The sequence below is a fragment of the Falco punctatus genome (genome assembly GCF_963210335.1).
Source record: "Falco punctatus genome assembly, chromosome: 14".
Classification (NCBI taxonomy): Eukaryota; Metazoa; Chordata; class Aves; order Falconiformes; family Falconidae; genus Falco; species Falco punctatus.
Genome location: NC_137594.1, coordinates 7,992,159 through 8,014,662, shown reverse-complemented (window position 1 = coordinate 8,014,662; position 22,504 = coordinate 7,992,159). Strand labels below are relative to the sequence as shown.

Sequence of the window (22,504 nt, the reverse complement as noted above, 5' to 3'; positions counted from 1 at the left end):
CTGAAGGAGAGAAATCCAAGCAATATGGTAAGGCTGTGTTTTAGCAAGCCTACAAGTCGGGCAGTAGTTCTGCACGCTTACATGCATTTGGTAACGGTAAAAACACGATGGGTGACCCGGCTCAAAGAAGAGGAACCATGAGCTAGCTTTCATCTGAGAAATGCCGGTTTCTTTTTCGATTTGTTAAGAGATGTTTAATTTGGTAATTTGATGGAGATAGAACTAATGTGAATGGAGGGTCAGAGGCTAAAGGTACTAAAAAATTTAGAACACACTTTGAAGTTCAGAAATACAGGAGGAAGTTCCACTGTAGAGGATAAAAAAAATTAATCTTTATTTTCATCTCTGATTACAAATGTTATTCTAAATCCAGCTACTTGTACAAGTGAGTCTGCTCCACAGCTTGTTGCTGTCAACATCACATGCAGTTTACCTGCACCTCAAAGTAGCGTCAGCTTGGAGTGTACATGCACGTACACACAAAATGCACGGAGATCCGAACGCACAGACCCTACTCTGTACAACGGTTTCCAAAGGGGCTTATATCTCTCCCTTTGGCCATGCAGGGAGCCTAAGAAATCTCTCTTCTTAGACACTTTAGTTAGGGTGGTAGGAATCGGACTTTGACTATGCCATGTTGGTGAAATCTTAATTAACTGCAATGGGAAAAGAGACAGGCTGACAATGTTTAGTTCTAAAAAGCCCAGCTTTTAATTATAACTACAAATAAACCATATTTTTCAATTAAGATTTTATTTCATTTCACTAAATTCATGTACAGAATATTTATTATACGCTCAGCCAGTCACTTTAAAAACATTTCATAGCTGCTCCTTTCTACAGTTTTGTAGTGGATGCTTTATGTTTCTTTAAAAGAGCAGAGTGATGATTCATATAGATGATTTATAAACAAATTCACCATGTCTGAAAGAGCAGTAAGACATTTAAATGAGGTTTAGCAAAATTTATAGCTAAACTGAAATCTCCTGTGAGCATGGGAAAAGATTCCATTCAGCTCTCAGAACTACTGTTTACATGGTCAATAAAAGGAATTTACAAGGAGACAGTGAAGAAAAATCTAGCCACCGTTGTCTGCATTCTCAGATCAGCTAAGCTGAGTCACCGAAGACAAATGCTCCCTCACACATAGCACAGGCAACTTTTTCATATTCTGTGGGCCAGGAATCATCTCTGTCTCTCTGTATGAACTTCTTTAATTAGTCACCACATTGCTTTTTTTGATTCCCTTTTAGATGATGTTGAAGGTGATTTTGTATACCTTTATCACCCTCAAATTTATTTGAATGAATAAGAAAATAATTTCATAATAATAATCTTTTTTTAAAAAAACATTTTTTAATGCCTTGGTTTTTAAAAACGTAATCCTGTCTGTAAATGCTAATGTTATGGAAAGAAAACACTGTCCTTGAACAAAGAGTTGTCTAGGAACTAGGAAGCTCGGTACTGGACTGCAGCCTTTCCACTCCACAGCTTTCCCTTTCTGTTCTTAATTGTCAGCAGGGATGCAACTGGGAGTTCAGGACCAGCTTTTGCATTACTTCACCTACTGTCCACCAGACAGAATTTGCCGCTGGGAGGACCCAGAGCAGACAACGGATGAAAAACATGTACAGCACAAAGCGAGGAAACCTGTTCTGATCGAGTCCGGAAGAAGCTCTCCTGGCATCAAAGGGTAAATGTTCCAAAATTAAGGACTACTGTTTAAAAAAATATAAGCAATGTTAATAAATCTTTATGCTCTTTTTGAAGATCGGAGTGCAATGCTAACGTTAGAGATATGGCCAAAAACTCTACTTTTGGAACCTAATCCAAAAACCATTGGAATGAACACAAAGAGTCCCACAAACTTTCAATGGATGTGGATCAGGCTGTCAGTTCCTTATTGCTGTTTACTCAAGTATTTATATATTGTTTAAATTTTCATTCAGTTTAAGCAGTTGGATTTACTAGGAGTTATGGTGACCGTAACTGCGTCTAACAGAGGGATGGAAATGACCCAGCTTGTCTAGGAAAGTGTGTAAACTCTCACTGAAACATTAATTTCTTGACTGTGATCAGTGAGCTGGAGCTGCGTGGCTGATAATAGAGACTGATTTGCTTCAATGTGATTCCAGCACAGCTGCTTCTCTCTCTTTTTGCTGGTTTAGACAGAAAGTTAAAGAGCAGTGAAGAGATAATTGATCTCTAGAGCCTGACGACCCAGTTAAAATAAAGGGGAAAGGGCTCCTGCAGATGTGAGGAGAGAAAGAAACAGGCCAAGGCCAAAATTAATAACAGACATTACTCCAGACATGAAATATACCAAAGGAAAGCAGGGGTGAAAGAAAAGTGCTTGCTATATCGTGACACAAAAGATGTAATACGGAAACTCCAAAGTACAGCAGAACTTTTTTAGGAAGGTTAATTTGAAGTGTTAAGAACATTTGCTTATAAAAACAGCAGAACTATTTACTTATCCCTTTCAGGACCATTTCATCCATATATCCTTGTCTGGATTCGGGTCCCCTGATAGATCAGTTTGATACTCTGCATGTCTGGAGCTGATGCAGTAGAATGGTCTGTGAAGACACCTCTGGGTTTTACAGGGTTACCGGGCACAGTGCGTGCCGGGAATCGCACCGATGAGGGGTGGCTGGCCAATGGCAGTTTACAGGATGCAGGGCCAGAGCCTGACCTTTGCTCCCAACATTATTACCAGCTTTCTCGTGCAATCCAGCCTGGGTTTTACAGAGGTTACTTTCAGCTCCCAGTTTTGAAATGGTAACAAGACCGTTAATGTGCGGTGTTTTGAAAATTAACGTTGACAGTGCTTTAGCATCCCTAGATAACTAGTGGTATATGGGACAGACCTGGACCTCCATGTGCACCAGCTTATAAGTCAGGGTATGGCATGAAGCCCCCTCCATCGTTCAGTGACACAAAGCCTCTTGCTCCTCCTGCTCCTCTAGAATTGCAAAGCACACTGAGGCAGTGGAGAGGGATACAGCAGACATCCAAGTCGGGACAAAGCTTGATTTCATGTTCCCCGACTGCACGACATATGCTGATCAGAAGCAGTAAGAAGGGCAGTACATTCTAGACAAAGCATTTTTGGACTCCTAGGGCTTCAGAAGACTAAAAGGCAAATTCTTACTGCTTAGTTCAAAAGTTATTTCTAATCATTACAGTACCAGCATAGGATGCTTCTATGTTACTCAACAAGGTAGTGTAAAGATGTAGCTCAGAACCAAATGGCATAATTTTTTTGAAGTGTTTTTTTTTTTTTTTTAAACATATCCCTGTTTTTATAATCTCTTATGTCAGTTATACTCTCAAGTCTGCTTTAATAGGGTTCACTTTGAGAAGAGAGATGCTGTAGTATCAGAGTGTAACTGTAAAGCTGGAAAGACAGAAAAAATCATTTATGAAGGAGTGTGCCAAACACTAATCTTCAGTGGGTGTAACTGGAAAAGGTGATTTTTGCTGGATATAGAGATCTAAGCACCTAACCCTGCTGCAGCGTGTAGAGCAGTTTTACCTCTTTTCACAGGAACGGGGCAGAAGTTAGTATTGCAAGCTCTCAGGACTGCTGGTTTCTGATGGGGCAAGCACCCAGAAGCTGGTCTTCCTTGGCGCAGGCACTGTACACTCCGGGTTTGTACTCCCCCTCCGCATGTTACTGTACACTGTAGAGAGGAAAAAAGCAAAACCCATCTTGTTATAAAAACTCGCTTGGAGCCCGTGAAAACCAAAGGAGTAACTTTCAAGGGCTTTGGATGAGACTTTCAAAGTGAGACAGGTCAGAATCAGATGTGTCGCTGTTCAGAAACCCCCATCAGAACCAACTTTTCAAAGATGTGTGTGTGCATCTGTTCTCCCTTCTGAAAGTCTGGTTATTTAAGGACTTAGCTGAAAATTTGGTTCCTTACATCGAAACAGAAACTGCACATTTTAGAAAACCTGTTCCTGATCAGTCTAAACTGATTTCTTTTGAACTCTGAGCCTCTGGGCCCAATCCTGCTGTCTGAACAGAGATAAAACTCCCATTGGAACCATAATTATAGCAGTGTCTGGGGAAAAACACTATGCATTTGCAGGAAGATCTATGAACTATTTTTAAATGCGTAAGCCTTTTACTTATATGTGTTTCATGAAAAGTTGTCTGTAAGATAAATGTGATCATTTTCATTTGATTACAATTGTCAGGCATACATTGTTTCATGTAAATGTTATTAAATGAGTGTGCGTCTCATTGATAGGTGACTCATAAAGTAGATATGTTCCAGAAATACAGAAGCTTGTTTGCAAGAATGTAGAAACAAATACAGACTGATCCTGTAATTAATCATAGTATTTAGGGAATTCCAGGCAATCTGTGCAGATGCTCAAATACATTGTCCATACAGATATGTAACAGTTCAACCACAGTGCAGTTTGAAGAAGGCTGAGAAGAAAGCCGTAGAAAATGAGCACGGAATGTAGGGTCTTGTGAGCATGAATAACATTTTAGGTGACATTCTTCAGTTTCAGGACAAAAAAAATGAGCTGCACCAAAGTACATGATGGATACGGACCAGCTGCATCATGTTTCAGTGGCTGAGTAGCATCACCTTCTTTAGGGAATGGTGAATGCAGCAGCCACCTGTGGGCTGTTGGTCCTGGAGATATCTCCTCCGTGCAGTCGGACATTTGACTATAGCACAACATATGACCGCAGTTCATACAAAAACCCAAAACCCAGGGAATTTGGACTCGCACTGCCAAAGGCACAGTGGTGGGGTCTTCAGCACTGTGCGCCTGCCGGGCGTCTGGGCCACTGCAGCTGGTGTTCATTCAGTGGCGTGTGACACTGCAGGTTTGTGCCCTCTAAGCCCCGCACTGCAACCACACCTTCTAGTTACGGGGAACACTGTCCAACAGTCAGCAGTCACACTGCTGTTGTTTTGTCCTTTAATGCTGGGTAGAGAAAAGCACTAGGGGACGCTACTTGAGTTAGTGTAGAGAAACTTGCTCCTTTTGTAAACTCCATAAAAACCAAGACACAAACTAGTGTTGGAAAAAAAGTGCTAGCTGGGACAGGCAGAGAGAGGCGAGAAAGTTTCTCGTTCCTACCTGCTGCCAGGGTGAGGAGTACCAGCCAGACACCATGTTATACATTTGTGAGGGACAGGCTCCCTTGTTACAAGCTTCTTCCAGGTCAGCATTTGGTTTCTTGATGTTTCTACATCTTCTCTGAGGAAAGGTGATCAATTTCCCATGGATGCTTTTCTCACCGCATTTTAGTTCTCGCTTTTTTACACCTGGGCCACAGGAGGTTGAGCACTGCGAAGGAAAATGCACCTTTTAAATCTATAGAAACACACTCAGAGAAAGGAGAAGGTGCTATGTAAACAGACCCCAAATTATGCAAAACTACAAAAGCATTATATAACTAAATCCACAAAGACTATGTCTGTAAATGTAAATTGAAATAGGAATCCAGGTCAGTGAAAGTCCTCAAAAACAATGATATCAAGGTGCATCTAATTACATCTGGGTGTATAGAGCTGTGTCTTTGTTGCAGCTTGCCTAGAACACCTGATTTCCACGTGACAGCACGGCTTGCTTTTCCCCCACTTGGTTTGTGCGTGTCCCTGAGTCAGGATTTCCAAGCTCCGCACAGGCAGGCGCTGAGCCATGTAACCACGCCACTTTACCTCGCTCCAGGAAGAAATCACCCACTGGAGTCGGTCATTCTTGGGGCAGCGTCCTAGCACACACATCTGCTGGGATTCAGGTTTATGGTCTCTGCTGCACATATTTTCAGGCAAGATTTGAACCTTGGGAGAACCGGTACTTTTGCAGTAGACATCCCGTTTCTTAACGCCTCTCCCACAAGTCTTGGAGCACTGTGATGGAAAGAAATATTCATTTGAACTAGAGGAAATGAAAACTGGCATTATTTGTATTTTACAGCAGAGCATCGAAACCATGGCTGTGCAGCTGTCGTTATAATACAAGTAAACTTAAAATTCTGTTGGTAAATAACAGTAAAATCTGTATGTCACTTCGAAAACATTGTTCTAAGTGCTTTCTTAATGTAAACTATGAACTCTTGCAGCCCCCTACGTAGAACAGATAAGTAATATCTCTCTTCCGTAGATGAGGTAAGTTGGACTTGCGAGCAAAATGCTTTTTCCCCTGGACAGCATAGTTGAAAACTGGTTCTAACCTCCCATTGCCAAATCTCCCATGGCAAGATGTTCTCAGCTATTTGTTATTTTGTCCTCACCTTGGCCTACAGGGATGAGATAGAGGCAGAGAAAACTACCCAGGGAATTTATACACAACTCCTTCTCCAAATGAATCTCACTGCAAGACAGAATCTGATACAGACAATGGTTCAGAAGTTTGACCAAAGATATTTTAATTGCCAGGATTACAATTGAAGCTTAGGGCAAGTCACCAGTGAATAAGTATGCGTTGCTGAACCACGGATCAGTTGAAAAGACATTCTATAGTTTTCATTGCCTTAGCATACAACAAAATGCATGAAGGAGCCATTTCTGATGAAATGAAGAAATCAACAGCCCTGAAATAACGCTGCCATCCTTCTACCTTGTTGCATCCTTCTCTAATTGTTCTTTTTACTAACAATTACGGGGCACATTCCAAGGCAGAATCCTGCACTATCACTGTCTGTATTAATAAAAGATTTCATGAAAGCAGAGTTGTACTAAGGATGCAACAGAAATATCTGCATGCTGAAAGTCTGCGGTTCTAGTCTTGTCCCCAAAACAAACAAAAAATTCTTTTCATTTAAAATTACTCTGATTTATGTGGAAAGGCTGGGTATTTGACACTTTTTTCCTCTTAACTCTTTTGAGCCTGTGATGTAAGAGCTTTCAGCTGAATCTTCAAATCTTTGCTAACTTGTTCAATAAGCCTGTTCACTACATTTCAGCAGGACTTGTGAACTTTTCATAGGCTTATTTGAAAATCCCAACTTGAATTGTACACCTCCTAAAGTGGAGGAAAATTGATTTTTTTATTATTATTATTTTAGAAGAAGGAAAGTTTGAAGGTGTGAATGTGCTTAAAGACTTTATTCTTCCTTTTTAAGTTTCTAATCATCGTACCTGTCTTTTATAATCTGCCACACTAAGGTTTTCTTTACACGCCCTGGAAGAAAAAGTTTCTTTTTGAGTTTTAAAACTGTTTTGACAGACTTTTGGGTAGTTACTTGTCTGTCATTGCACATTACAGTGCGCTCCCTTGGAGAGGCAGACTGTGCTTCTCAGCTGGGAATGCTTAGAGCAAGGTGTACTTGAATACCTAAAGAGTAATAGTACCAAGAAGTATACACAGAAATAGTAGATTCTTCAGTAAATTTAAATCCACCTTGAATCTCACCAAATGAAGATGGAAAAATAAAAATCATGTAGCTCCTTTTAATATGTGTACTCTCAGCTCTCTCTTAAATCCCAGATTCCCCAGTACTTCGTTTATCCTTACATTAACAGCTCATACTAGCATCAGTAGTAGTGAAAGAAAGAGCGGAGATGATTTTGTGTAAGCATGCGTGTGTTTTAACTCAGGCTGTTCTAATGTCAGGCAGTTTGCAGGTTTGCAAAGCAGGGTGTGTACACACAGGAATCTGCCCAGGGCCTTTATGCCCCTCATGGCAATTAACTGCAACAGTACTCTACTTGCAGTAGAACAGTTACTCTAACAAAGGCAAAAGTACAGAAGTGATCAGAAGTGATTAGTGAATGGGTAAATCACAAATCTATCAGCCCACAATTCACATATGTGTGTGCATTAATATGCAGCTCTAACCCCAAATATTTCTTCATTCCTTGACTGCCTGTCATCTCTGAGAAAAGTTAATATGGCTGTGGGAAGTAATCTCAGAGGGGAGTTAATGGCTCTAAAGAATTCATAGAGCCTTAAGTTATGAGACCAGAAAAAAAATCCATCTATTTGTATGCGCCAGAAAGGACACCACATGTCTACTTCTGGCAAGCCCTCCTGTGAGCACTTAGGAAGGCTAGTTGAAATATATACCTAGTTTACATATTATTTTCATGAACAGAGCTGCTTGCAAAATAGTGATCTTCACAAAGTTAGCAGTATTCTTCTTTTTAGGCAGAGTTTTTTGGCAATATTTTCATTATGGCAGCAAACAAAACCATAAGTTTTTCTCCAGATTACCTGAGACCATAGGCCAGGGCTCCATTCAGGGGGGCAGTCCTGACTATTGCACATCTGCACCTGTGTAGGGGTGCTGACAGGACACAGGGAGTGGGCCACCACGTCCTCTCTTTGGAAAGCCCTTTTCTGGACACACTGAACGAGACGGCTTTGTTGCCCTCCTCCACACGATTTGCTGCACGCGCTCCATTCGCCTGTTGACCAACTTAAAGGAGAAAATGTACGTTAGAAACACAGGAGTCCAACTGGCTTTATAAAATCAATAGATAGGAGCCACCTATCAAATGTGAATTATTCAGGGATTCTACTTTGCCTGCTTTCCTGATATATGTTGAAGCAATCAAAAAGCAGTAGTTAGACAATCTATCTTCAGAGCATAGAACATTTTGCTAGAGATGAAATGTAAGTCACACAACTAGAAAAACTAGTATTACTTATTTACAGTTCTCACCTACCAGAACCAGCTTGCCTATGGATCTGACCTGGAGTCTGGAATTCCATGGGGACTGAGAGATGCTGTCATTGAGGCTGGTGGAGTATCTAGAAGATCTGAGGGTCTGGCTAACAAATCACCATTCATTTTTAACTGTGTCTATGCTTCTAATTGAAAAAATCTGTCTAAAACAGGAAAATAAATGGTAGGATGATCACTTTTGTCACTTCAGCTGCTGAAGAGACCTCTGAATAGACTAACAGACCTGAGGCCAAACGAAGAAGTCAGAGAGACCTGTAAATTGGTGAGATTCCATTATTGGAAAGTTCTGCCCTGTGTTGTTGCATTTTTTCCCTTTTTTTTCCTATCACCTAAGCTGATATAAGGAAAAGTCTGGCATGGCAGGGAAAGAATGAGCCCAATGCAGCTGAGCATGCACCTCCCAATGCATTTCTGCATAGAGATACTCACACAGGGCAACAAATGTTGGCATGGTGCTCTCCAGTGGTATGCATGTCAAACCTTACCAGCCTCTTTTCACAAAAAAAGAACTTCCTTGCTAAAATCAGCAGTCCTGTCATTAGTATCTTGAGGATTTAAATGTCCTTAGATGAATAAATTTGGCAGACAGATGATAAAGAATTAAATAAAACAGAGGAAATTTAATCAGCAAAAGCTGTTGGCAAATCTGTAATCCAGTCACAGGCACGCTTCAGTTACCCAAACCAAATAATTATTGCCAAGAGCTCCAGATAAGTTCAATGTCAATAGCTGGTCAGTATTTCTATGACAGAAGCACTGAGTGAGTCCCCAGCCTTTGTGTGACACTTTGCAAACGTTCAGCCAAGTGTCTTTGTCCTTGAAGGCTTACAATGTAGGAACATAAATAACAACTAGATAGGAAAGTAGAAGTGAAGAAACAAAGAAAATTATGAATGACTAAATGATTACTCAAGTTGAGAACTCTTATTCAAAGACACAGCAGTGAAATTAAGATTTTAAAACAGCAGTTTTACAAATTTTGAATAATTTATGTCACAGAAAAGGTTCTCGTCTCAAATCCGACTGCTTGGCCTATGCTACTTCCATGGTTTCTCACAGCATCACTCCTGTGGCCACTGGAATAGCTGCTTACACACAGTTTTAATGACAAGAAAGATTTTTTTCTTTTCTTACTGTGTGAAAGATGAACAGCATCCCGTTTGCCTGTCTGTTCACATCTGCCTGAAAACAAAGCTAATTTTAATTCGTAAAAAACGCATAACAAGCCTATTTTGGGAATAGAAGAAATCCCAACTCTCAGTCTAGTAACTTCAGTAACTGCCAAACCTAGTGGGAAATACAAAAAGCACTAATTTAAGGACAAAGAAATATTAATGTGAAAAGTCAGTAGTTATGTAATTTCAGAAAATGTAAAAGGTTTCCTTTTTCTTTGATTTATAAATATTTGCACCATTACAATACAAATTTCTGGAAAAAAGTTATAGTTTTAATCAATTTACAACTTTTAATTAGTTTGCCTTGATGCTTCTGAAAATGGTGACTGGTAGAGCAACCAGAAGTGTTCATTTTAAGAGTTTATTCACCGTAACTGCCCAGAAAGTTCCCCTCTTCACGGAGGAGAGGGCAATAAACCCACTTTAATGTCCTCTAGTAAACTGCCATTTTCCAAGATTATCTGGGCTGTGATCCAAGAGTATCTTTCATTAGCTCAAATAACTAAATAATTATGACCAGATTTGGCAGCTCTGAAATCCAACAACAACAGTGTACAGTACTGATGCCTTTCTGTATTCTTACTGTTGGGACAGTAGATTGCTCCTACTCAGACTAATAAGTCTTTGTTCTTATGCAGTAATTATTCCTCACTGACCTTTGTAAGTTTGGAGCCTCTTTTATGTCACAAAACTGACACGCTTGTATCTCATCTATTATTCACCTCCTTTCCTTGCCCGTTTCGTCTACCGTATTTGGTTTTGCTTTATTTGCTGGCTATTAAGCATTCTTTGTTTCCTCTGTGGTATTTATTAATACTCCATTTTTTGATGTTGGCAGTCACAGTTTTATGGGAAATACTACATGCTGTGACTTTCTGGGCAGATTCCTCAACAGAGATATTCTGGCATAGTTTCACTCAGCCGAATGGCAATGTGTTAATTTAAGACATGGTCCTACATGTAGATCCTCCATACAAAAATTTATCCTAAGGATTTTTAAAATAATTAATTAGTGAGATGAATTGTTTTTTCCTAGAAGTGGCTTGGGGCTTTTACAGTTTCTTTTTGTACTCTTTCTTAGGGTTCAAGTCATTAATTGTGTTTTAAAGTAGTAAATCTAAAAGTATCAGAGCAATTTCAGCATGAAAACATTGCATTGCATGTCAAAATGGATAAGCAGCATTTTCAGTGATAGGTCTATCAGTGAATGTTCAAAATACATCACGGTCTCTGGTTAATAGAAATGGAAGTTTTGTGTATGGTTTGTAGAAATGAATATGATTTTGGTGAAGCTTTGTAGTGTAACAATGCCACATCAAAACCAAGGTAAGCATAAACAGCTTTAAAAGGCTCCTGGGAACATCACAGACAATACGTTTCTGTGTACATGATACTGAGTTCATTGCATAAAAATAATTCTGGCAGAAGATAAGTCGCATAGGAAAAGATTGCATTTGGCTACAAAGATTACTTAAAATGGGTATTGAGAAAATCATGTGGCTAAACGCAGTCTAAGGAAACTGCTGAAGCAGGAACATGGGGCTCTCATGTCACGTGTTACCATTATATAAACCTTATCTCTATTTTTTTTGTGGTCATAGTGTATAATTTGCCATTTGGATTCTGTGTATTCTGCTGTAATCTTTAAATTTTGCAGGAAATTCCAAACTATTACTGGACTATTTTTTAGCATGTTCAACATATAGCAAACTATGGATTTGTAAGTAAAAAAGAAAGCCATTTCAGAACACATACATCTTTCTGCTTTGCCCCATCATCCTCTTCTGGACTGGGGGAGATGAGGAATGCTTCCCATTAAACTTCATTAAATGTGTTATTTTATGAAATACGGCAGTGGGCTTAGCCAACTGCTTTTACCGCCTATTGCTGTTATCACCACAGAGTAAAACCAGCAGGTGACACCAGGTCTAGAGCTTTCCTCCGCTTTCTGCTGCCTGTGCACTTCAATGTATCTTCAACTGTCTTTATTTCCCACTGAAACACTCTTAATTTTTCCAACATACCACTTTAGAAAACCTCCTGTTCTCAAAGTCAAAACGTCTTTAATATAGTTTTCCTGATCTTTAGTATAAACTTAAAATAATGCTAAGGTTGCAAGGTCAGGAGTCCAAAAGGAAAAACCCAGAAGAAAGATGGCCAGTGTGTCCTTAAATCTATCCATTTATATTCAAAGCCACATAATACTGTGTCTAATTATATGAGCACACAACTATTTTTTTTCCAAAGGACCCCTACTACAGCTACTATAAATCAGTGTAACTCCCTTGGTTTTAAAGAAGCTCTATTGATTTAGACCAGCTGGATTCTAAATGCTTATCTATATGTCAATGTCTTCCTTTGCGTCTCACCTTTCTTATGTTATTTAGAATATAAGATTGTTCACATCAGCAATGTCTTCATATTTATTTTTGTGGGCACCAGAGTATTGCTGATGATTTATTTTGTTTAGATAGTCCTTCTTGGTATCATAATACTCTGTGGGACATTTTGTCCAAAAATCACTAATTACACTTCACAAGATTCTTTTAACCTAATCTAATATGTGGAATCTGAGTCACGGGGCCAAGCTTCCACACGGGGAGGTGCACTTTACTCAGGAAATGGTCTTATTGATTCAAGGTGAGTAGAGGTGGCAGAATGGGCCTCGAAGCAACTTAGATTTACTCAGTGTCACATAGCTAACCCCAGCATGGTGACAGAGCTGCAAGCAATCCTCAGGAGGTCTTGCTTAGCAACATTAGAAATACCGCCTGTATTATTATCGTTGGGCAGAAGCCTACACAACTAACATTTTTAAACAATTACTTAGTTACAGTTAAACAACTACAAGTTACAGAATAAAAGTGGCTTCATCTGGCAGGCCATACAGTTCTGTGGGCCTATCAGAGAGGACTTCTTTCATGGCAAACAGTCGTAAGGCACAGCAAAAAGGTACAAAAAATAAAGAGCACTTACTATGCTGGGCAGGGATTAGTATTGCATAGTTTTGTTTCAGTTAAAGGCTTCGTCCTTGGGCCACAAAATGAGGAATTAACTCGTGCACGATGCTCTTCTAAACAGATTGCTTTTGCTGTAATATGTCCTATGAAAGTATTAGAAAAAACACAGTAAAACAAACGTTTACTCAAAAAATAAGAGAAAGAGTAATAGGGAAGAATTTTAACGCAACAAGTCCAAGCTCATCCTTGGTACAATTCCACTGACTTGAACTAAATAAAATAGGATTTAATTTGGCAACATGTTTTTAACATTAACTTTCTTCTCTGTAACACAGGTACTATTGAAGCCAGATGAAACATTTTAGTTACAAACAGCATATTTGCAGAATCTTCCCCCAGCAAAAACTAGTAATTCTTCAAATCCTAATTCCCTGCAGAAACTAGCAATGCTTATTTAAAGCTCTCCGCATGTACTGGCAAACTGCAACAAAACATTCTGCAACTTTGTACAGCATATCTTTACAGACTTCAGTTCTGCAGGGCCCTGTACCTAAACTCTTGTCTAGTGTCAACATCAGGACAGATTACAGAGAAGGCTACAAATGCCTCAAGAGATGAAGTGATTTTGTAATTTCTCTTTTAATTGAGAGGTCTAATTCACCTCACACACAGTTCATTGGGCACAGCAAGCCAAGTCTGGAAACACAGTTGTTTCCATCATCTTTATATTCATGCTGCAACCTTCATTTGTTTTATAGGGAAGCAAGAAAAATACAGTTGTCATATTTTATGTCTGCGCTGCTCCTGGTGGGTCTTTCTTCCATGAACTGTTTACTGAGATCCTGTGAAGTCTGACAAACACTAGCAAGGTATTGCTGCATTTCACCTGGACTTTTTTGCCAATACAGGAGCATAACATGGCATTTCCTTGCTTACCTAGTCCTGTTCTTTGGTATTAAAGACAACTCCATCATGTAGTCTTATTTATATCACCCAGTTCTAATTTTACGGCCACATAAATTTTAATTCTCAAGTCTTTTTTCAGGACTTCCCACTTGTCAATTTTCTGCTTTCATTGCATCCCAGTTTCATTGACAGAACATCCAGGTTTTAGAAAAACAAATAGATGGTCTGTGCAAAGCAAGTAACTAGAGGAATAAGGTAATAAAAAACCCTTAGCTTACGTAGATTTTCAGACTTTGACCTGGCAGAACTGAAATATTTGTAATTAAACAGTGAGAAGATCAGGGTGCAACTGTCAGTAAAGGTCTTGATAACATTTTAGTCTTCAGTTACTCTCTACACATAAGGTAAATTTTACTCATTATTTGGTATCTTTCTATATTCCCAAATTACAACAATAAAGCACATATTTAATTCCCACATTACTTCAACAGCAAGATATCAACAGACTGACCTAAAAAAAAAAAAGACTGAGTCACTCTGAGTGACATGAATTGAGACTGGCATGAATGATTTTTTTTTTTTTTTTTTACTATAAAGATAGTAAGAAGGCCCTTCACCTATGTTATAAGTTGTTGGATAAAAAAATAAGGACCAGGTGTTCAATGTAACCCCTCTGTATGTATAGATACATGTTTGCAAAATTAAAGGCAGCTGAAATGCTGAAGAAGCTTTAAAAAAATGAAGAAGAGGACTGGCAATGGGAAAGTTACCTACCACCACCACAAGTAGCTGAGCACTCTGACTGCACGGTCACCCAGGAGTAGCTATGCGTTTTGACGGATGTCTTGTTTTCATTGTTGGTTTTGGAAAAAGTATATTCCCAAGCAATCCCAGGATTTTTGCCTTGTAACAGGATCTATAGAGGGGTATTTGGGGTTCAATTAAAAAAAAAAAAAAAGGAGGGGGTAAAAAGAAAAAAAAAAGAAAAGGATTCTGTCATTCTAAAGCAAGAGGAAGTAAACGTGATACAGAAGATAGTTATACATATCATGCTTCTGAAAGAATTTTCAGGAGACTTATTTTTTGCATAAACTTAAAACCATCAAAGTAATTCCTAAACAGCAAAGTGTTTGCTTGGACTAACACCTGCAGGATGTACAACAGAAAATTGCAGAAATACACAGTTTGGCATAACACCCCTTTAAATCAGAAGGCACTTGACTGGATTGGTGAAGCAGAAATGCCTTCAGTGGACACGAAATGTCATCCAGCCTTTTGGCAATGCAGTGGTAGTCCCTGCCCCAGCTCTCAGCGCTCTGCTCCTGCAGCTGGCTCTTAACAAGTGGGTCCCTGCCTTCACTGGGGCCCACTGGCAGGTGCTGGAGTTTGCCTGTGGTAGTGCAGTGAGTGGATTAAAGATCTTGGGGGTGGGAGAAGTTTCCGCTCTTTTAGTAAGCAAAATCCAGGCAAGCTGATCCTTCCACAGTGCCTTCCATGAATGAAGAAGCCTTTGCCCACTGGGTAAGCAGGACTCAAATGCTTTAATAAAGGAAGCTTTAGCAAACAGTATAGTTGTGTGGGGACTGGGAATAGAGATGGCTAGAGATGGCTTCCTAAATTCTTGAGGCTGAGCGTATAAAATAGATATTTTTTTTCCTATATAAATGATTTTCTATGCAGACTGGTGATAAATTTTGTTTGGAAGACCTTCAGCTGGGATTTTTCTTTTGATGATTGGAGCTGGTAAAGCTTCAGTCCAGGAAAGGACCCATCCCTGGTTGTCAACAAGGAAAAAAGGACTGGAAAAATATTTTATTCATGATTTTAGCATAACGTGTCAGAAAATTTATAAAAGTGTGATTACTGACTATAATAACAATTTTTGTCGTATAACTCACAGAGCCTAGCTCTCAGGGTTGTACTATTTTAGTGGTGAATTATATTTCAGTTTTCATGTAGGCAACTTTCTAAAATTCATTATGTTCATTTCAAGTCTGAATTATAATCAGTGCAAGATGCATGAGCATCTGACACATACCTAAATTTGAGGAGAAACTTCTATTTAACAACATTTATTTTAGAAACTTTTGGCAAAAAAGTGCATTTATATTCTTTCTTAACAGAAAAAGTGCAAGAGTTTGCAGTTTCAGAGCTCTGTTAAGTTTTAATTCTTCACCAATATGGATCTGGTCATAGTAATATAAAGAGCAGGTGCAGTGAACCTCTGTTCCTACCTATACTTTTTTGATAAGCACTAGCATTTCATGTGCAAGTTCAGTCTATGTTAATGACTCAAACCATTCAAAATATTAATGAAATACCGGTTATGGTCACACGATGTCTAACCTGAGTACTTAAGCAATCCATGTAGGTAGAAGTGATCTTTGTGTAGACTGGTTTCATAAAATAACAACAAACTTACATTTATATTGTTTAAGATCAAGAAATATAATAACACTTTGAAATGTACCCAAGGCTTTTAAAGTATTCTGAAAATATACCTATTGGAAAACAGAAATTACCCATGACAGTGAAAATTCAGACCAAATTTACATGGCCTGCAGTTCAATAATATTGAACACATGAAGGATCTGGACTGCATACTGTTTACTTTTCTAGAAGAAAGAAAAACAGATGCTGTATTTTCCATTCTTACTAGCCAAAGATTTTGCTTCGTTCAGTGAACCTTAATAATAACCCCAACTGAGACTATAGCAATTAGGACTGTCAAAGGCAAAATACTTCCAAAAGCGTTGGAGAATATGTGCCTTCTCATTGGAAGATTCAGACTAGAGGATCCTCTAAGAACAGGTAAATTAAAGTATTTCATGTGAAAGTTTTCATCTCACCTATCCAAGCCTAATTCATGAGTTCACATTCATTCACCTTAGAATACCTGTGAGATTACAGAAGAAATAGATTTGAGAGTGATTAGTGACCTCTCTATTTTTAATGAATATTTGTGATAGAAATAATGTTAGTATATCTGCTTTAGGGGTGAGTCATATAGGTATGTGTATATTTCACAAATATTTTACAAGAACAGGATTAAAATCAAACACTCTGAAATTAACAAACATTAGAATTCAGCCTGCCATGCAACTCCACAGTGCCCTGCACAGCGCACTCTGCATCTCATACTGTCTTTCCAGAGAGCCTCTGCCACGTTCAGTGCTCTCAGCACATGATGCTCACTAATGAGCATCTTACAAAGTGTCTATGTTTGACTTTACGCTCGCTCATCACTGGGTGGGTCTGTGCCCTTTTTGCTATGCTCTATTTAAACCATTACCACTGTAACTTTTTTCAGGACCTCTCATTTTTTCCTTGGCTATTCATTGCTATCTGATGTAAATGTTTTCTAACAATTAACAGCCCTTCAGATGAAGGAAAATAACTCTTCTATATAGGGGTTTTTTTTATTATTATTTTCAGAAAGCTGTGCCACTGCTGATAGCAAAAAATCTAACTCCGTTTACAACAGCTGTTCCACAGTCATTTTGAATTTTGAACCTCAAGTCATGGGCATTAGGGTTTCCAGAAAAAACACATTTCAAAAATATGTGTTCACTCCACTGTCCTCTTCAGGACAAATTGAGACAAATACTTAATGTGTAAAGCTTCAGAACATGCTTCAGAAAATAGGGGCCATTAACCCTAACAAGAACTGAACCCTGGAAAGCTATTCTTTAATTAAAACAATTCATTTCCTGGTTCTTCTTACACACCAGACCTCAAAATGCTTTAATTTGCTTTTATTTATTGGAAGGCCCTACAAGTCCAACGTATTAACAGAGCTCTCAGCATCTTAGGCAGCCAGAAACAATTTCAGAGAGCAGCTTTATATTCATCTTGTGTTAGACAAGATCTGGCTAATGTATGAAGAGCCAGTCAGCTTTCCTCTTCCATGCCCCCGTGAGGGTGTACTTTCTGCCATTTCAGTGGGTGCTCTGTGTTCCTTCAAGGGCAGAGACTGAAATTCTATCTGTCCTTTTAGTAAGTCATGTGTCAAAAGAGGAGGAGGAGGTTTGATCCATACCTCAGGACCTGGTGTAAAGGTTAGCCCTCGTCTCATTTAATTCTGACAGCTGTCATAGAACTGTGCTATGTCAGTGGCAAAAAAGCAGTAAAGCTTAAACATTTCTAATAAAAATATCTTGAAGTATTAGACTGAACTTGGTAGTAGTAGAGGCAAGAAACAGAACAAATGCATTCTGAACAGAATTCAGAAAGCAAAAGACAGAGGATGAGAAGATAAAAGCGGCAACCGGTTTTACTCCTGTTAGAGCAATGTTCTCCTGGTGCTTCAACAGAGTGAAGAGAATGAAGAGGGAATTATCTCGGACAAGTCAGAACAAGACATATTAGTATCTATCACTTCAGAGAACAACCACACAATGATGTAAGAAACTTGCACCCTCCAGCTAAGTGAGTGCCTGCGGCATAACTCCTGCACACCAGGCAAGCTGAGCCATACACATTTTAGGACCTTGGGCTATACCCCCTTCTTGCGCGTTGGAAAGCAGACACAGTTACAACAGGCAGATGAAGTGAACTTCCTCTCTCTTTCATGAGCAGCAGCCAAAGCCAGAGCCCCTTCCCACCCAGCAGACAAGAGGGAATGTTTACAAACAAAGCAAGAGCTGCATCACAGTCAGGTCTCTTCCCTCCTGTATCATCCCAGCTATGTATAAAAAAGGCAACTCAAACTCTGGAAAAAGCATTGGACACAAAATGTTGCAGGGCACCAAACCATATACTTTGAAGTCCCCAGCACTCAGCTGAAAAATAGTGTACAATGTTCAACCAAGTTTTCATCAGGAATGCAATAGTATTGCACAGTTGCGATTTTGCCAAAGTAATGAGCATATAAAAAGCTTTCTATCATATTTTCAAACATTCATTATAAAGCCCTTCCTTAACAATGCAATAACTGAAGTCTGCATACTTAGCCAAGTTATCAGACCTACAAATTTGGAAAGACCTCCAGTGCTAGTCTACTTAACTGGACGCATTCCAGCATCTTTTCAGCCAACTGGCATCTGCTCCCAAATTTACAACTGGCAAACAATCTCCTTAAACATTTCCAGTTCCTCAATAGAACTGTTTAATGTCTACCTTTAACACACCAACCACCTGACTTCAGACACAACACTCAGCAGCTCTGACCGCAGGGCGCAGAGTTATAAAATTTACAGCTTCTTGAGTTCGAAAACCACAGACTCTGTGGCTGGATCTGCCAGATCTATTCTGAAGAAAAAGAACCGTGGCTTTCGCTTAGGGCACAAAATGTTAAAACAATGGATAAATTGAATTCTCCTGAGTAAAGAACCTTTTCCTTTTGCTGCTAATTTTGATTTCAAAGCTAAACCAATAAATTTTCTAAACTAGCTGTGCATCTGCTCCTTTGTTTGAGATTATTCTTTTTTTTCCCATGGCTATCCTAAGTTTCCCATACAACAGTCCATTTTGCAGGTCAAGTTTTTATAGAGCCTATCCACATTGCTTTGTCATGATGGACTCTCTGCTTTTCTGGCATTTTTCATTGTCAGATGTCTTTGTGAAGTTACTTACAACACACCAAATTAAGAGAGTAATTTACACAAGATAAACTCCTCTTTCTTCAAAAATGTTCTGTCCAATACATAGAAAAGCATCCTAATGCCTGGCATGTAACAAGCTGAAAAAAGGACTCATCATCTCTGTGAAGGACTAATGAACATTTACAAATCGCTTACAGAGTGAAGCTGAGCATAGAGAAGGAGCCAGGTAAAGGACTAGCTACTGTTTACCCATATGTGCTTCATGCGTTTGCATCTTTACTCATTCTACATGTGCATAATTTACAAAACGGGCATGAGCCCAAGCCCTGAATGCCAGCATACATGGTAGCTTTGATCTGAGTCTTCAGATTGCATCTACATCTGCTGGGTCACTCCCATGCTTTGTAAGTCTTTCATAATTTCTTCAGGTGGATGTAAGGAGTAAAGCCACCTGCAGCAAGCCATCAGTTACACCAGTAAGGGCAGACGGAGAAGCTTGCCTGTGTGCGAGGCTAGTGCCTGGCTGTGCTATGCTGGTGAGGCCTGCCGTTTGCATCCACTGTGAATCTACATGCTGTTTAATAAATAGCGTAATATCCAACGTCCTAAGCCAGATTGTGATTTCTCTGTTCAGTCAGGATTAATTCCATTGACTTTTATGGATTTACTCAGGTTTCGGTAGGATGAATATGCATGCGTATTGCAGCATATATGGTGCTGCTGGGAAGCCGTTTAAAACAAGTTTTGAAACAGGACTGTTATCTTGAGTGGGCAGTTACTGGATGAGATCCTGGACAGTGGCTAACGGCAGGAGCTTCAAAAGGAAAGTGAGAAAACACCTGTTTGGAAAGCACCAGTAAGGGAAGAATTACCCATTGGTTACTTAAGCCAAACCTTAAAACAAAAGGGGTTTTTATCTTGTCAATATTTCTAAAGTCACTTTAAACATGTTAACTAAAAGCTTATGACAAACTATTGTTTTTCAAGAGAGTCCACTAAGGTCATTAAAAGGGGGAAAAAAATAGTATCCTTGAAAGGTCCTGTATGATCTCATTCCTACTTCAGCTGTTTTGAATTTATCTTCTGCTGTTATTGTGTCTCCATTTTTTTACTGTTCACATGCTAAATGTACAATTTCAGGGATACTGTCCAGCTAATCTCTCCTCACTAAAGGAGAACCCTTTTATCTGTTGTATTGAATCAACATCTGTATCTTATAAGCACATCTTAGCTCTCTTTAGCTTACTTTCTCTTTAGAGGAAATCGGTACAAATTTATCATCTAGTAGCTAATAATAAATTTAATGCTTTATAACTGCAACTTGGCTTTCTCCCAGTGGCAGCTAGATCATCAGTAAAGTCATTCCACCTGGCCTCCTTTCTCTTTTTTTTTCCCCCTAATGGTAAAGAGGAAGCAATTTACTGGTTTTAATTAGAGATATTCCTGCCTTGAAGCTCCATTCACCTTCTCTTTCCATGAATGTCTGCCTCTTTGCAAAACATCCTTGCCATCTGTTACTTATTGCTGTCAAAATAAACTGTCTTTTTCCACAAAGATTTCAAAATTTCTTGATTCAGTATTTCACCAAGTTTGTGGTAAACTTCTGTGAGGATACTGATCCTGCTCCATCCTGAAAAACTTTCCAGTGTTTTCTCAAAATCATATTTGACTTCTCAAATCAGTCAATTCTTCATCCATTTATTGACAGAATGAGAAACTGAATTATTAAACTCTGGTGGTTTTAAGCTAGTTTATCAATCTCTGATCATGCAGTATTTTTCACGCCCACATAACAGTTCAGGTCTTTTTGCCCTTTCAGAAACTTTCCCATGGTGAGTCATGGAGAGTGACTGAATATTTCAAGAAATGGATGTCACGAGTGAGCCTTACATGAGTTCTGTATGTCCCTTGTGCTCTGCTGGGCTCTTCTGGAAAGGATTTTCAGTAGTTAGTGGTGTCCACTGGCAGCCCTTATTTGCAAAGCTAGATAAATGAATGATGAATTTACTGTTTGTTTCTCCTCAAGTTACATATTTCTCAGTTAACAGAAAAACACTGACAAGGTCTTTAAATTGAAAGTGCTGAGCTTAGATTACCTACTACCAAACAACAGATAAATGAGTGGAATATATTCAACTACATTAAAAAAAAATAATCCTGCATGTTTACATTTAAGATGAGACAACTATGCTACAGAAATCATATTTTAAAAATCTGCTATTAATTTCTGATCTTAGATTATCATTTAACTATCACATTTCTACCCCTTTGACCATTGTCTGTTATTTCACCTAACCTGAATCTGACCATTTTGGGAACTGCCTTTTGAATCCATGAATATTTTTAATTTTGGCTTTTATTGGTTTCTACAAACCCACAATCGCCCCAAGTCTGATTAAATGATACATGCGCAGCTGAACTACTGAAAAATCTTGACAGAAAACTAGATGCACAGGAACATACTGGACAATAAGATACAGACACCAAACATTTCATAGAACTGCAAGGATATGGAAGATAATAGGGAATTTTAAGATTTTTTTTTCTTATTTGGGTTTCCTCCTTCTCTCTTAATACATGCTTCAGATGTCTCTTTCAAGAAAATATTTTGGAGAATGACTGCATTTCAAAGGATGTGATTGCCTTGAGCACAGACCTGACAGACCTGTCTGGACCCATACCTGGAGAGCACGGTCCCGTCCTCCCCTGTGAACGCTGCTCAGAGGACACGCATCGGCTGAACTTTCTGGATACATGCAGGCTGATTTGCATTCAGAAACCTGGTCAGAAACCTGGACTGTTTGAGTCACCACACAAAGTCTAGCAAAACTATGACTACAAAATTAAACAGGCACAAGCTGTGCTAATCTGTCTTTCAGATCATAGTGGAATTTCAATAAATACACCTACAAAACCTTATATTCTCTGCCTATCTGAATAATAAAAGTTCCTGTGTTTATGCATGTAATGTATTCAGTTTCTCAATAGCTGCAGTGTGCTTTTTTTACAAGGGCTCACACCGAATCCTTTTTGGAAAAAAAAAAAATCTCAAAAATAATTATTACATTTCTTTTGAATGCAACCTGTTTTAAAAGTGAAGATAAAAATACCTGAAGATTACAGGAAGAAGTTGAGATTCAAACCCTGGAAAGCCTTTGCTTATTGAAAACCAACTTAATTGGATAAAACACTGCTGGCAGGACTTCTTTTGCATGCTGCTTTGAAAATTACACAAACACTCCTTTTTTTTCA

At 38.9% G+C, this 22,504-nt stretch overlaps 1 protein-coding gene across 3 annotated transcripts in view; it reads right to left on the bottom strand.

Moving 5' to 3' along the window:
• ADAMTS18 (ADAM metallopeptidase with thrombospondin type 1 motif 18) overlaps positions 1–22,504 on the bottom strand; it is a 485,565-nt gene that overhangs the window by 98,388 nt on the left and 364,673 nt on the right. For all 3 annotated transcript variants that reach the window (XM_080410687.1, XM_080410685.1, XM_080410686.1), the window contains 6 exons: positions 14,484–14,625; positions 12,820–12,946; positions 8,194–8,398; positions 5,697–5,888; positions 5,113–5,322; positions 3,539–3,686 (listed from right to left, as the gene is read on the bottom strand). In XM_080410687.1, coding sequence (XP_080266813.1) covers positions 3,539–3,686; positions 5,113–5,322; positions 5,697–5,888; positions 8,194–8,398; positions 12,820–12,946; positions 14,484–14,625 — 1,024 coding nt within the window. The remainder of the gene's footprint in view (positions 1–3,538; positions 3,687–5,112; positions 5,323–5,696; positions 5,889–8,193; positions 8,399–12,819; positions 12,947–14,483; positions 14,626–22,504) is intronic.